Genomic DNA, 14,612 nt, shown 5'->3' with positions numbered 1-14,612 from the left:
AAATACATGATTTTGTTCCATTACAGTTATTAATTTTTATCTGCAATCTCCAGCATGTACTCCTTGTTAAAAATTTCCACTTTGAAAAATAACATTTACACTTTTGTCCTCGTCAGCATCCCGGATGCTTGTGTTGCTGAAAATGGTCAAAAGAAGAAGAGAAAATGGAGACACCTCTGCTGTTCCTCGGTTTGCTTTTACACGAAACATATGAAATGCACATTCTCTTTAAATTGCACTTGTTAATTTAAAGTGACTTTACTTTTTTAATAAACTTATGTTTGTTCGTCCTCTGCAGCAAACTGACAGCGATGCAGAGGCAGAGAGCAACACTGTGAAGACACAAAAAAAGTGTCGCTGGTTTCTTTTTAAATTCTGGAAGGTATGTTTTATGGAAAGAGTCACTGTCATCAAGCATTTACTCATCACAGTTAAATGCGAAGAATTAAGAGCAATTTAGCACATCCATGTCCTCAAATTAAGTTCAAAGATGTTTAAACGTTTTTTTTCTTCACAGAAAGGTAAGTTTGAAGAGACTTGCAGGATGTTTCTCTAAATATTTTTTATGGTAAATAAGCATTTTTGAATCTTTTAATGAAGCTTGATGGATGATTTCTGTAAAAACTGAATTTTGATCAAAACCAAATGAAGGATTTTGTATTTCATAGGACAAACTTTAAAACTCAATTTAAAGCATGAATAAATTGTTTTTAATTTATTTAAAGATATTCCTATATATCTGCTTCATGAGCTGACAGCTCACTGAAGTGATAAATAATATGAAATAATACCAAATTTTCTAACTGGACACTTTTCATGGAGAGACCCACTTGGTATGTTTGTTTTATGCCATTACTGATGTTGGTTTTCTTGTTTCTAAACAGAAATTACACAAACAAAACGTGGCAGAGAAGGAAATTCCTTCTACGTCTCATCAGAGGTAAAGAAATGCGCCGCTCTTTAATGCTGCTGGAGATATTTATAGCAGTGGTTTAGTTGGAGCTGTTTTATTTCCCTTTTATTGGCATTTTACTTCCACCTTGTGTATTTACATCTTTTTTACTACTTTTGGACGTCCTCCAAAATGTTTCAACTTCAAAGCTCATGCATACATGCGCATACACTGCTCAGAATCTTGACATCTTTCCTAATTTTGTGTTTGTGTTTTTACCTTTTTGGAGCAGTGTAGCATTCGGTGGGAAAAAAATAGAAAGTCAAACTGGGACTATAGACTGCTTCGGGTGAGTACACGTGGTGCACAAAGACTCACTTTGTCAAAGTGGAGAAAATGAATTATTTTACACTGATACTGTAAACGTTGCGCGTGTGTGTCAGGTTTCCAAACATCGGAAACACCTGCTACATGAACTCCTGCCTGCAGAGCCTCCTCAACATTGAGGAGTTCATAAGAGACATCAGGCGTCAGGGGGTTTTGTGGAGCACAGATCCAGAAGCTCAGCTCTTAAGGTGCGCTACGTCAACCTTCTACTTTCTTCAAAAACCTGAAGAACAAAGAGATCTAACAGCAGAAATGTCTGTTTACCCTTCCTTTCTACAGAAGGCTTATTGATGTCAGGGACTGTCACGAGTCAACAGATTATGGCCTTAAAGATCACCACCTAAGAGCTTTTAAGAAGGCATTCAGCAGTCAAGCTCCTGAATACACCGGCAGTGCACAGAAAGTGCGTCAGCTATTTGGACATTTCGTTTTTTGCTTTACCTTCTGATTTTGATGTACTGTTTTAAATCTCTCTGCTTTTCTTTCAGGACGCTCATGAATTCCTAACATTATTCCTCGATGAGGTCAAAAGGCTCACACCTCACCTGGAGAGGAACGCAGCTCTCCTGGGCCAAAGTTATAGCTGCCCAGTAGAAGACCATCACATTTTTAAAATGGAAAACATGAGGACATGCAAGAGGTAAGCCTGTCTTTCAGAAACGCAGAGCTGGTTGCAATATTTTCATATACCTCTTTTCCACGTACCTGATCTTTACTTTAACTACGTTACTCCTGAAATGTGTAGCTGCGGTCACCAATCATCACAGCAAGAGGAATTCACCAGCTTGTCTCTAGACCTTGTTCCAGAGGGGTCTATTATAAACATGTTAGAGACATACTTGAAGGTAAGATCACAAATTCCAATAGAGTTGTCGTATCAGCGATCTTAACACACTTTTTTGTTAGTGTTTGTGTGCATGTGTGTGTGCATATGTTGAGATGTCTTTCTACCATAAAGCCTGTCTTCTCTGTGCTGTTGTTCAGGAACAAGAAATAGAATTTCGCTGTGATTGTGGAGGGACGGCCTCAGAACTGAAGTCGTCTTTTGATACACTGCCAAGGTGAGTAAGGTCACATCAGAATTGATCGACTGACCAGGTTTCCAAACTGTGGCGCATCAAATATCAGAGTTCTTCGAGACAATACTTGAGCAGTCGTTTTCTCCCATCTTCTGTTTGTGTTTGACACTCATTCTTCTTATTTTCTACCTTGTTTGTGTTTTTTTTCTTTTCTGCCAGAGTTCTGATCTTGCATCTGAAGAGGTTTGGCTTTACACAAACCTACAAGATTAAGAAGGTGGATGACCCCGTCAGGCTGCAGAGGGACTTGGTGGTGCCATCCAATCAGGTAAAAACAGACTGCAGAACGTCTCAGGCTACGTCCACACTAGCCCGGATAGATTTGAAAACTCTGTGTCCACACTGGCGTTTTCAGTCATTTTCAAATAGTTGTGCGTCTGCATTGAAACGGCCGAAAACGCTTACGTTCCAGTCCTGCGCATGCGCAAAAGTGAGTGAGAATTACAGAATTTGAAGAAAAGCTATCCGGAGCATGTACAAACTGATATTAATCTTTTTTAGGGCTGTCAAAGTTGAGAGCAATCAAAACAACTGCTGTCTAATGCACTCGGCTTATCTTTGTTTAATTGCTCACATGACTGCATCACATGACCAAAATGCGTCATCGTTTTAGAAAGTCTGCGTTTTCGAGTGTCCACACTGCGATGGGACAACTCCGTTTTGAAATGTATGCGTTTTCGAGAGCGTTTTCAAGATGCTGTGTTTTTCCTTGAGGAAAACGGCGTCTCGGTGTGGACGGGAGGTCAAAGCGGAGAGAAAACGATGCGTTTTCAAACGAAAACGCATTAGTGTGGACGTAGCCTCAGCAAATCAGCTTAATTATGGCACTGATGTGAGACTTTATGAAACTAACACTCTTTGGATTTGTTCCTTCTCAGGGTGGTGGCTGTTATAGTCTTTGCAGCATCATCAGTCATTATGGAGGCACAGAGTCAGGTAAAACAACAGACTTGTGACAAACAGAAAATGAAACTTGCTACTTTTCAGTGAAGGACTCACACACAAAAGCTTTTGATGTTCTAAGAAGCACTAAGTCAAAATCACTGTTTGCTTGAATCAGTTGACTTCCAGAAGTTGGATTCATTTGTCTTAATGTGATTTCAGGACACTACATCTGTAGTTCTGTCCATCCTGAGGAGAGTCAGCACTCTACATCAGATCGCTGGCTCACCTATAATGACGCACAGGTGCTCCACACAACTGGATCTGCAGTTTGTGAGGAACAGCAGCAGTCGGCCTACATCCTGTTTTACAAGAGAAACGTAAGAAGACACAGCATCTCATCCTGAAGTGAGAGAATTTTTAAATGTCCTGTTACCTTGTTAACCAGTTTTGTCTTCATTCTCAGTTCTGAAACAGGAAATGGAAGGAAGGAAGGAAGTTAAGGTCATCATCATGCTGAGAAGGAAAAGCAGTCGTCCCAGCCCACCATCGCACACTGGAGGACAAGTATAGGTAAGTATTGCCCTCAGGAGGGAGGGTCCTGCCAGAGAGCCTGGTCCTTCCAAGATTTCTTCCTCCAGGAGGGAGTTTTTTCTTGCCACCGTCGCCCCACATTCACTGGTCTCATCAGCAGGGACATTTTTAACCTCCTAAGACCTGAACTTTCATGGCATGCATTTTTAATTTCTCTGTGCCATTTAGGTTGATTGGGACCCGATGAAGGTAAAAACCAAGACATCAGATTCAGACTATCTTTTTTTTGTTTCTCAAAAGAATGAGATCCACATATGAGGACATTCATTTTAAATTTCGATTGAACAGTGGCAGTGTCATGTCCTCCCTCATAAGTGGATATCAGGTTTTTGAAGAGCAAAATTTTGTATTTTGGTCTAGACAACCCAAAATGTTATGTCTACATATGTGGACACCAGGTCCTAGGAGGTTAAAACAAAATCTACTAGAGATCGTCCTTTTCTGGACCAGTGTTTGGCTTGCTCTCTGGGAACAACAAATTAGTGCTGTCAGCGTTAACGTCATTAGGTAAAATGACGTTAACACTGACAGCACTAATTTGTTGTTATTATTATTAATATTATTATTAATTTATTTGTAAAATAAATTAAATTTAAAAACCAAAGAAATGATTTAATTCTTTATTTTATTTTGTTTTATTAAAATCAAAATAACAACAAAAACAAAAATAACTAATAAAAAAATATTAAAAGTATTCAGCAGTGTTTTGTGAATCTTGTAATGAGCCTTAGTTAAGTTGATGTCACAGAAGTTTCTGAATCATTTAGATTGTTCAACAAACTGATTCACTCAGGTAAAGATGGTGAGCTGGAGCAATGGTACCCTTGGAGTTCAGTTTAAGTTTTCAGACAAATATTCCCTCGATCAGTTGCAGCTTCTGCTTTTAAATAAATGATTTAGCTGCAAATGTTTAGCTACAGGTAGCAAAGTCCAAAAGTGACACCAGCCAAACATGCAAAAAATGCAAGATGGTGGTGCGCACAGATACAGCGGCTCTATGCTCTCCACTTACCCAATTTCACTGTGCAAGAAACTGCACAATGACAATAAAAAGCTCTAAGTCTAAAACAGTTTCCTGTCCAGTAAAATCGGGCAATTATTCGCTCCAGAGTTTTATCCTACTCCAGGTGAGCAGCCATCGACTTGTAATGAGCCAGCTAAAACAATAATTTCTCAGTGGCTCTTCTGGCACCAACAAGTGGGTGTGTTCTTCCATCGTGCAAGTGTCACGACACACTGAACATGGTCTGAACATGGATTTTCCCTCAATATGTCTTTTCCACCAGTACTATGGGGTATTTGTGAATATCCATGACTGACCCGGCCAGGTGGCCAGCTGGTCTTTGGACAGGGTCACGGCAGTTTCAAGGTTCAACAAAATCCCTTTCACTGACAGACTGAAGGAAAGCTCCTCAAAAATGGAGGGTCTTCAAGCTCCTCAGTGGCAGGAAAAGGTTTCCCGGACCCAGTGTTGTATATTTGTTTCCCAAAAGATTGAACTAGTGGAGAGAAATCAGGTTCTGAAACCATCCAGAAGACAAAGTCTCCAACTGGTTTGTGGAAGTCCAATTTCTCCAAATTAATCAGCGGGTGAAATGTCTCTTCATGGATGGTTTTGATTCTGTTGTTATTCACGAACAAAGCCCTCAAAGCAGCATATGAAAGAAAGTCATCTTTCATTGTTGTCTCCAGCGTGTTAAAAGAGAGATCGAGCTCAGTGATGAGTTTTGAAGCGGCTGCAGGGACTTCTCCAAGGTTTTGGCTCGAACAGTCGAAGGATGTTGTTCACAGTGGTGACACTGTTGACTGGTGATTGACAAGCACTGAGATACTAACATGACAAACACAAGAAACATCATGACTTATTCTCCTGAGTGCCTGCAAAACACAAACACAAAATCAAACTCAAAGCTTTTCTCTCAGATGCTGGTGTGGCACAATCTAATGATAAAAAAGGTCATGCTAACAGCTTTTGGAGCACAGCTGCACAAAATAACAGCTTTTGGAGCACAAAATGCATTACAGGTAAACCCAGTACCCAAACATGTTAACAAGGATAAAGAAAAAATCTGAAACAAAAGCAGGTAGTGTGGTGATTTATGTTGTGAGGATGCTTTCACTCCCATCAAAGTCACCCAGTGTTGAGAACCCAAATGAGCCCAAAAACCTCAAGTGGCTGCAACCAACAGCGAACGTCAAGAAGTGGATACTTGCATGTTGAGCCAGAAACATGCAGAAAACCCAAAAGAGGCAAGACAGCACATCTTGGTCCCACTCAGGCAGTACGAACACCTGGAAAGAGGAGCCCACAGTTCAGACCCAAGGTCACTGGTAAGGACACCAGCCAGTTATAAGTCTAGTTTTAATTTTCATTTTAGTGTTATGGCCTTTCTAAGGGTGGCCAGACCATAATATGAGGGTGATCCACCCCTGTCTGACCCCAAGCAGCACATCACACAACCAGTACAATTTTGATGGTGATTTTTTTTCACAGTGATTGAATTCTAACAAAGGAAAGGAGCGAACTATAGCTTCGGGGTGGACCCCAAAACAACAAACAAAAGGGACCGTATCTAAAGGATGTACAAAACTTATTTATGAAAAGAATAAAACCAAATGACAATGTCTTATCTCCCTAACTAAGAAAAACATGAGAAAAGGGTAATCAAATAAAAAGGCAGTCCACCCCTACATGCTCCTGTATAAAGAGACGGGTAACACAAAGCCTGCAGGTTGAGGTCCATGGCGGTGTCATCTTATATGTTGTCTCCAGGTCATTAGCCAATCTGTATGGGCCGTCCCATGGATGCACCAATCACGGAAAGGCACCTGCACACTCAGATTTACATATGAGACAACATTACGACAACAGTCGTAACATTAACTAAAAATGTTTTTCACCATCTCGTTTTAACTTCTGGTTTAGCTTCAGCTAACTAAAACTAAATGGACCTTGGAAATAATCACATCTTAATAGAGTGAACCATAGACTGTATAAAAGATAGGACCATTGCAACTTGACTGCAGCACTTCACCCTTTCACATAGTCCCAGCTCTTCTCTGTCATGTTTTATGGTGCTGCAAATGTCTTCAGTTGGTGAAAGGTCTGGGCTGCTGGTGTCTTGTTGTGCTTGCTATGCATCCCTGACTCGTTTCTTCTTTCTGCATCAAGTAAGGAATGTAGTGAAAGTTCCCAAGAGGTTAAAAACACCACTGAAAAAATGCCATCAGACCTGAGTTGGGACACTTGGATTATGGAGCTTCTGGACCAAGAGAGTGGATGGGAGCATGTGTTTAACAAGTAAGAGTATAACGTCCCCCAAAATGTCCCTAACTAAGAAAAACATGAGAAAAGGGTAATCAAATAAAAAGGCAGTCCACCCCTACATGCTCCTGTATAAAGAAACAGGTAACACAAAGCCTGCAGGTTGAGGTCCATGGCGGTGTCATCTTATATGTTGTCTCCAGGTCAAGGAGACAACATATAACATGGATAGACAGACAGATTTCAAAATAGCCAGCTGGAATGTTAAGGGGTTGAATAACGGGATTAAGAGGAAGAAAATATTAACATATCTAAAGTTATTGTAACCCACCTAAAATTTGCCTCATGAAAATGAACTGCTGTTCCCAAAGAATGTCAGTAGGTGGCACTATGAGATTGTTTAGTGCTTGTGAACTTGAGTTGAGAACTGTAGAGAAGGAGAATAGCGCTAAGGCTACATATGCTGGTCGGAGCTACTCACCGAGTTTTTCTTTAATCCTTGTTCAAGAAAAAGGTTGTGTGTGAAGACACAAATTTTACTTTTCCGCTTGTTGATGCTGGTGTACCTCTGTTTTTGTGTTTTTTGTTCATTTCCGGTGAGTTGACTAACTGCGCTAGCATAGCAAGCTAATCGTCAGCTAATCATTAGCTTAGTATAATGTAAATTTCATGTGTTCCTTTTAAGTGCTGTATTATCTTTTTATTTCTTCACTTGTGAATGTTTTAAACCAATCGGAAATATTTCTTTGGAAGCTAGTAGGTAAGTTTTATTTATTGTAATGAGATGATAAATATGAGCAGTCTTTGGCTAAATAGTACTGCGACCACGTTTTGCACTTTCCTCGTGCATCAGTAATGTACATTCTCTCAATTCATTGGATTGATGTGACTGCTGTTCACAAAATATGAGATTTGAGTTAAATTTGTATGATGTGGAAATTGTTTTAAGGTTCTTTGATTAATTTTATTATTGATTGCATTAAGTCGTTATATACAAAGAGTGAGAGACATTTGGTCACTAGTGTTAATTAAGTTGTTATATGATATTCATGTAAAATATGTTCACTGCCCTGTGCAGGTTGGTTTTTTTGTTGGAGTCTAAAGTTGCGAGCCAGGATTCCGGATCCCCAGCTGCGATGCAGGAAAGATTTCCAGCCTACTTAAAGTGACAACTGCGTGACTTCTTGACAGATAAGCTTATGAGATCTCAGAACAATACGCTACCCGGGTAGTACTACTAACATTAACACTATACTCACACACCTGAACTGAAAAGAACACTGAACTCTGAACTCTAAAACTGAATACACAGACTGACAAATAAGATAAGATAAGATAAGATAACCTTTATTAGTCCCACACGTGGGAAATTTGTTTTGTCACAGCAGGAAGTGGACAGTGCAAAAGTTATGAGGCAAAAATTTGAATACAATAAGAATAAATACAGTACACAACTGTACAGAATAGAATAAAATAAAATACTATATACAGTAGAATAAAATAAAATAAATATACAATAAGATAAAAATAGAATACAAATACAAATACTATATACAACTGAGTAAAAATACAACGATGACAGAAAGGATTATTGCACTTAGTATTATTGCATATGTATGGATGTGTGTGCTTGATCAGTTATAGTCTTTATTATGGAGTCTGACAGCAGTGGGGAGGAAAGACCTGCGAAATCTCTCCGTCCCACACCGTGGGTGCCGCAGTCTCCCACTGAAGGAGCTGCTCAGTGCTGTCACAGTCTGCTGCATGGGGTGGGAGATGTTGTCCATCAGGGATGACAGCTTAGCCGCCGTTCTCCTGTCACTCACCACCTCCACTGGGTCCAGAGGGCATCCTAGAACAGAGCTGGCCCTTCGGATCACCCTGTTCAGTCTCTTCCTGTCCCCAGCAGAGATGCTGCCGCCCCAGCAGACCACGCCATAAAAGATAGCAGAAGCCACAACAGAGTCATAGAATTTCTTCAGGAGTGGGCCCTCCACTCCAAACGACCTGAGTCTCCGCAGCAGGTACAGCCTGCTCTGCCCTTTCCTGTAGAGGGCGTCTGAGTTATGAGTCCAGTCCAGTCTATTGTTCAGATGAACACCAAGGTACCTGTAGCTGTCCACAGCCTCAATGTCCATACCTTGGATGTTCAGTGGTTGCAGTGGAGAATGCTTGTGCCTGCGGAAGTCTACCACCAGTTCCTTGGTTTTACTGGCGTTGATCTGGAGGTAGTTCAGCTGGCACCAGTCCACAAAGTCTTGGGTCAGACCTCTGTACTCCTGGTCGTCCCCATCAGTGATGAGGCCGACTATTGCAGAGTCATCAGAGAACTTCTGCAGGAAGCACTGGGTGGAATTGTGGGAGAAGTCTGCAGTGTAGATGGTGAAGAGGAACGGAGCCAGAACCGTTCCCTGTGGGGCCCCCGTACTGCAGACGACCCTGTCCGACACACAGCCCTGAGTCCTCACATACTGTGGTCGGTCGGTGAGGTAGTCCAGGATCCAGGTAGTGAGGTGATGGTCCACTCCAGAGTTCACCAGCTTGTCCTTTAGAACCGAGGGAAGAATGGTGTTGAAGGCACTGGAGAAATCAAAGAACATGATTCTCACAGTGCTTCCAGCGGTCTCCAGGTGAGCGAGGGAACGATGTAGGAGGTGAATGACGGCATCATCCGCTCCAATGCCAGGCTGGTAGGCAAACTGAAGTGGGTCCAGTGATGAGCTTATTAGGCGCCGAAGCTGAGCCAGGACCAACCGCTCCAGGGTCTTCATCAGGTGGGATGTCAGAGCCACCGGCCTGTAGCTGTTGAGGTCCTTGGGGCATGAAGTCTTTGGCACTGGTACAACACAGGAGGTTTTCCAGAGCTGTGGGACTCTTCCCAACCTCAGGCTCAGGTTGAAGAGGTGCTCCATCACCCCACACAGTTGGTCCGCGCAGGACCTAACGACCCTCGAGCTGATGCCATCTGGACCCGCTGCCTTCTTGCCATTAATCCTCCTCAGTTCCCTCCTAACCTGGGTGGTTGAGAGAGACAGGCTGGAGCCTTGTGTTGAGTGTGTATTGGATGCTGTTGTTGGGGGTGGGGGGGAGTGAGCAGGGTGAATAGAGGAGGTGTGAAGTGTCTGAGGTGGAACAGCAGCAGTGGGGGTGGGTGAGTCTGCAGCCGATGTTGCAGACTGCCTCATGGCTGAGTCAAATCTGTTGAAGAAATGATTCAGTTCATTTGCCCATCTCACATCCCTCCCAGGCAGAGAGTTCTGCTGTTTGTGGCCCGAGATGGTTCTGAGGCCTCTCCAGACTTCACCAACGTTGTTTTGTTGAAGCTGGTTCTCCATCTTCTGCCTGTAGCTCTCCTTCCCATTCCTTATCAGTCCCCTCAGCTCTCTCTGCACCCTTTTCAACTCCTCTTTGTCTCTGGATTTGAAGGCCCTCCTCTTCTGCTTGAGGACGGTTTTAATTTCTGGGGTAATCCAAGGTTTGTTGTTGGAGAAACACCGTACAGTCCTGGTAGGTACAGTGTTATCCACACAGAAGTTTATATAGTCAGTAATGCATGTAGTAAGGCTGTCGATGTCCTCACCAAATATGGACAATTGGAACTGTTGTGAACTGTTGAATGACTGTTTTTGGTTTTGTTTTGAATAAATGTTGACTGTTCTTTGAGCTGTGTGTCATTCGCGCCTTAGTCGATTCCTAGAGACCATAAGCCTAAGATCCTAACTTTCTCTACATTCAGTAGTGGTAAAGTATCGTGTGTTACATTATCAAGAGTTGATATAGCCTTTATTCAAGAAATGCACACGTGTAAGTCAGAAGCCTTAAAACTTAAATGTTCCTGGGTAGGTAAAGTCTTTTCCAGTCCTGGAACTGGTAAAAGTAGGGGAGTGTCGGTTCTGATTCATAAAGCAGTTAGCTTTACTGAAACAAAAGTAATAACAGATAAGGAAGGTAGATTCATATTGGTTTATGGACAACTACTGGACACACCAATAATTTTATGTAATATCTATGCACCTAATGCGGACATACTCACCTTTTTTCACAACCTGTCACAGTATCTTTTGGAATTAGAAGGTGCACAAATAGTGGTAGGAGGAGATTTTAATCAAATACTGGATCAAGACCTAGATAGATCACTTCCTAGGAGAGGCACAGAGAGTAAATCTGTAGTTGCCATAAGGCAGATGACCTCAGATTTAGGTCTGAATGATATTTGGCGGACAATGCATCCAGAAGGCAGGGAATATTCCTTTTACTCTCCGCCTCATAATGTTTATACTAGAATCGACTACTTTCTTATTTCTGAAGCCTTAGTGAATAACTCTATAGATTCAAGTATTGGTAATATAGTATTCTCGGACCATGTGCCAATTTTTCTATGTCTTGGAAATATTTTACAGATTCCTCAAAGCCGCAGATGGCATTTAAATGTGTCCTTAATTAAAGACTCTGGGTTTATTAAATTGATAAGAGATGAAATACAATTTTACAAACAGACAAATAATCGAGAGGACACTACATTGGCTACTTGGTGGGATGCTATTAAGGCATACTTAACCCTCGTGCGCCCTGGACCAAAAAAAAAAAGGGGGGGGGGTCCCGCAGACCCCGGCAGCACGGACCCAGGTCTCGTCGCGAAACAGGGCGCCGGTTCACGGTGGGGACAGATGGGGGTCAGGCGGACCCCCAGCTATAGCGGGTCTCGTCACACCGTCGGACAAAGGCACCTAATTGGTTGTAACCCTCCATCGATCGCGTAAGTTACGATGGCAAACCTTGGGGTCTGGAGGGAACCCAAAGCGCCACGGCAACAACTCTCAACTTCACATCATCATCATCATCGTCTCCTTCTTGAGAGTGTTCGCGTACACCGGCCTCAGTGAGGACCTCGGACTCTCCGTTCCTCCTCGACCTCCTTCCTCCTCCCCCGTTCTCCTGCTCCCCGCAGGCGAGCGCTTAGCCGGATGGGCCTTGGGTTGCGCGTAAATGGGCTTAAGTGAGGACCACGGGCTCTCCGTTGCTCCTCGTCTTCCTTGCTCCTTCTCTACCGTTGTCATGCGCCTCACTAGTGAAAGAGAAGCTGTTTGGCCTGCCTATTACGCGAACACCATCCTCCATTTATGCTCCTCGCTAGTGTATGCTTAGGTCTGTGGAGGGCCGGTTTCGCGAACATCCCTTTCGGTGAGGACCTTGGGCTCTCCATTGCTCCTCGTCCTCTTTGCTCCTTCTCTACCGTTGTCATGCGCCTCGCTAGTGAAAGAGAAGCTGTTTGGCCTTCCTATTACGCGAACACTGACCTCCAGTTGGACCTCGGACCCTGCATTGCTCCTCATACTCCTTGCTCCCTCTACATCGTTCTCAAGGGCCTCGCTAGTGAAAGCGCAGCTGTTTAGCCTGCCCATTAGGCGAACACCGCCCTCCGTTTATGCTCCTCGCTAGTGTACGCTTAGGTCTGCAGATGGCCGATTTCGTGTACACCCCCTTCGGTGAGGACCTCGGGATCTCCGTCGCTCCTCGTCCTCCTTGCTCCTTCTCGTTCGTTTTCATGCGCCTCGCTAGTGAAAAAGCAGCTGTGTGGCCTGCCTGCCTATTACACGAACACCACCCTCCAGTTGGACCTCGGGGTCTCCGTTGCTCCTCATCCTCCTTGCTCCCTCTTATCGTTCTCAAGTGCCTCGCTAGTGAAAGAACAGCCGTTTGGCCTGCCCATTATGTGAACACGGCCCTCCGTTTATGCTCTTTGCGAGCGTACGCTTAGGTCTGCGGATGGCCGGCTATTATGTGAACACCGCCCTCCAGTTGGACCTGGGGCTCTCAATGCCCCTCGTCCTTCTTGCTCCCTCTCCTTCGTTCTCATCTGCCTCGCTAGTGAAAGACCAGCTATGTGGCCTGCCTATTACGCGAACACCGCCCTCCGTTTGGACACTCCTTGCCTCCTCCTCATCCTTGCTCCCTCTACATCGTTCTCAAGAGCCTCTCTAGCGTACGCTTAGGTCTGCAGAGGTCGGGTTACCTGAACACAGCCTTCCGTTTAGACCTCGGACCCTCAGTGTCTCCTCATCCTCCTTTCCCTTTTTTTTTTTTTTAAACATTTTCCTCGCTCTCACGCGCCTCGCTGGCGAGCCCTTAGCTTTGGGGAGGGTGGGTTTCGCGAACACCACCGTCTGTGAGGAACCCAGTACCTCCTTCACACACACACACACACACACACACACACACACACACACACACACACACACACACACAGGAGGCAATGAGGAGTAGAAGGAGGTTGTTGCTACGCCTGCGTCGCGAAACCAGGGCTCATTGTGTGTGCGCCCGGAGGAGCTACGGGGGAAACACATGGGACAACCAACTAGTTTGGGGCCATGGTTTATTCAACGTGTATTTTCAGTGTGGTTTAACTTGCTAATCTGATCTGATATACTTTCCTTGAATGTGCCTTAATTCACCTCTTTTTTTCTTTCTTCTTTTCTTAGCTTACTGAAAATGTTGGCGACCAAAGGCCGGATCCAGGGATGTGTGCTGCTTGTGCTACTGGCGTTATGTGGGCAAACTGCTTGCTGTCAACATCAATACAAAGATAACAAAAAAATAGCCTAGTGTAACGTAGTGTTTTATGTTTTTTTTTCTAGAATGATTCAAATGTTACTATCATTTCCCCAACCCTGCAGGCTCTGCGACCCGTGAAGAACTGAGGCTCCTTCTGGTCAGTAAAACAGGATCGGGAAAGAGTGCATCCGGAAACACCATCCTGGGGGATGCGAACGCTTTCAAAGAAGACGTTTCGCCTGAGTCTGTCACCGACGGCTCTCTTTCCCTCCTCCCTCTGCCAGGGCAGAGCTCACCTGTGGGCTTCTGCCCTTGGTCCATGCACCTGGTCGCCATCACGCACCTGTGGCTCGTTACGAGAGTGTTCCAGCTCCTTTATAAGACGGCAGCTCTGTGTTTCTCGTCGCTGGACCGTTGCCGATCCGCATTCCCTGGACCAACCCCTGTGTTTCCTGAGTGATTGAGTGTGCGAGGAGTGGAGTACGTCATCGTGTTTTCTGTGGAGTGTGGAGAGGAGCGTGAGGAGTGGACGGAGTGCGTGTGGACTTTCAGCGTCTTTTCCCTTTGTGTGTGGACCCCCGGAGCCCGCCTTCCCCCTCACCTCTGTAAATAGATCACCTGGTGTGCTGTAATAAAGATTCTTGTGTTTCCCAACTCAGAGCCTGCGCGTGTGTCCGTTCCATCCCGCTGTGACACTTGGAGGATGACTTTTACGCTGAACATTATTACAGCATCAGGAAAAGACTCCTCATGCCGCGTTTCATTCCTTCCATTCAATGTCTCCTGATCATGTATTCACAGCCACCGAAGGCGCTGTACAGCACCGAGCACCTGAAACACGGACAGTTTGTTGATATTGTAATCAAAAATACAGCCCCGGGGGGGAGGGGGGGCATTTTAAAAACGCACCCTCCCTATTGCGCATGTCCCTAAAAGGTATGGCCTTCCAGATTGCCTCAGT

The 14,612-nt window shown here is 44.1% G+C and overlaps 1 protein-coding gene and 1 long non-coding RNA gene across 3 annotated transcripts; both read left to right on the top strand.

Moving 5' to 3' along the window:
* The first annotated feature begins 1,205 nt into the window (after positions 1-1,205).
* LOC146683480 (ubiquitin carboxyl-terminal hydrolase 37-like) lies at positions 1,206-3,647 on the top strand. The gene is made up of 8 exons (XM_085445555.1): positions 1,206-1,467; positions 1,559-1,682; positions 1,768-1,919; positions 2,025-2,124; positions 2,264-2,340; positions 2,518-2,626; positions 3,237-3,294; positions 3,463-3,647. The coding sequence occupies exons 1-8, from the start codon at positions 1,364-1,366 to the stop codon at positions 3,645-3,647; spliced, it is 909 nt and encodes a 302-aa protein (XP_085301681.1). The 5' UTR covers positions 1,206-1,363.
* Positions 3,648-7,198: 3,551 nt separating this feature from the next.
* Positions 7,199-13,902, top strand: LOC146683479 (uncharacterized). Of its 2 annotated transcripts, XR_014917433.1 has the most exons (4): positions 7,199-7,695; positions 8,178-8,327; positions 13,579-13,646; positions 13,774-13,902. It is a non-coding gene; the product is annotated as an uncharacterized LOC146683479 (long non-coding RNA). The 2 variants fall into 2 exon arrangements; XR_014917432.1 differs by having other exon boundaries at positions 7,205-7,695; positions 13,579-13,902.
* Positions 13,903-14,612: the final 710 nt, after the last annotated feature.

This window comes from Copadichromis virginalis, linkage group LG22, assembly GCF_057382275.1.
Source record: "Copadichromis virginalis isolate Kocher_CV1m ecotype Utaka linkage group LG22, C_Virginalis_male_GT1.1, whole genome shotgun sequence".
NCBI lineage: Eukaryota > Metazoa > Chordata > Actinopteri > Cichliformes > Cichlidae > Copadichromis > Copadichromis virginalis.
The sequence above is the reverse complement of the archived record's forward strand: the minus strand, read 5'-3'. Positions and strand labels throughout refer to the sequence as shown.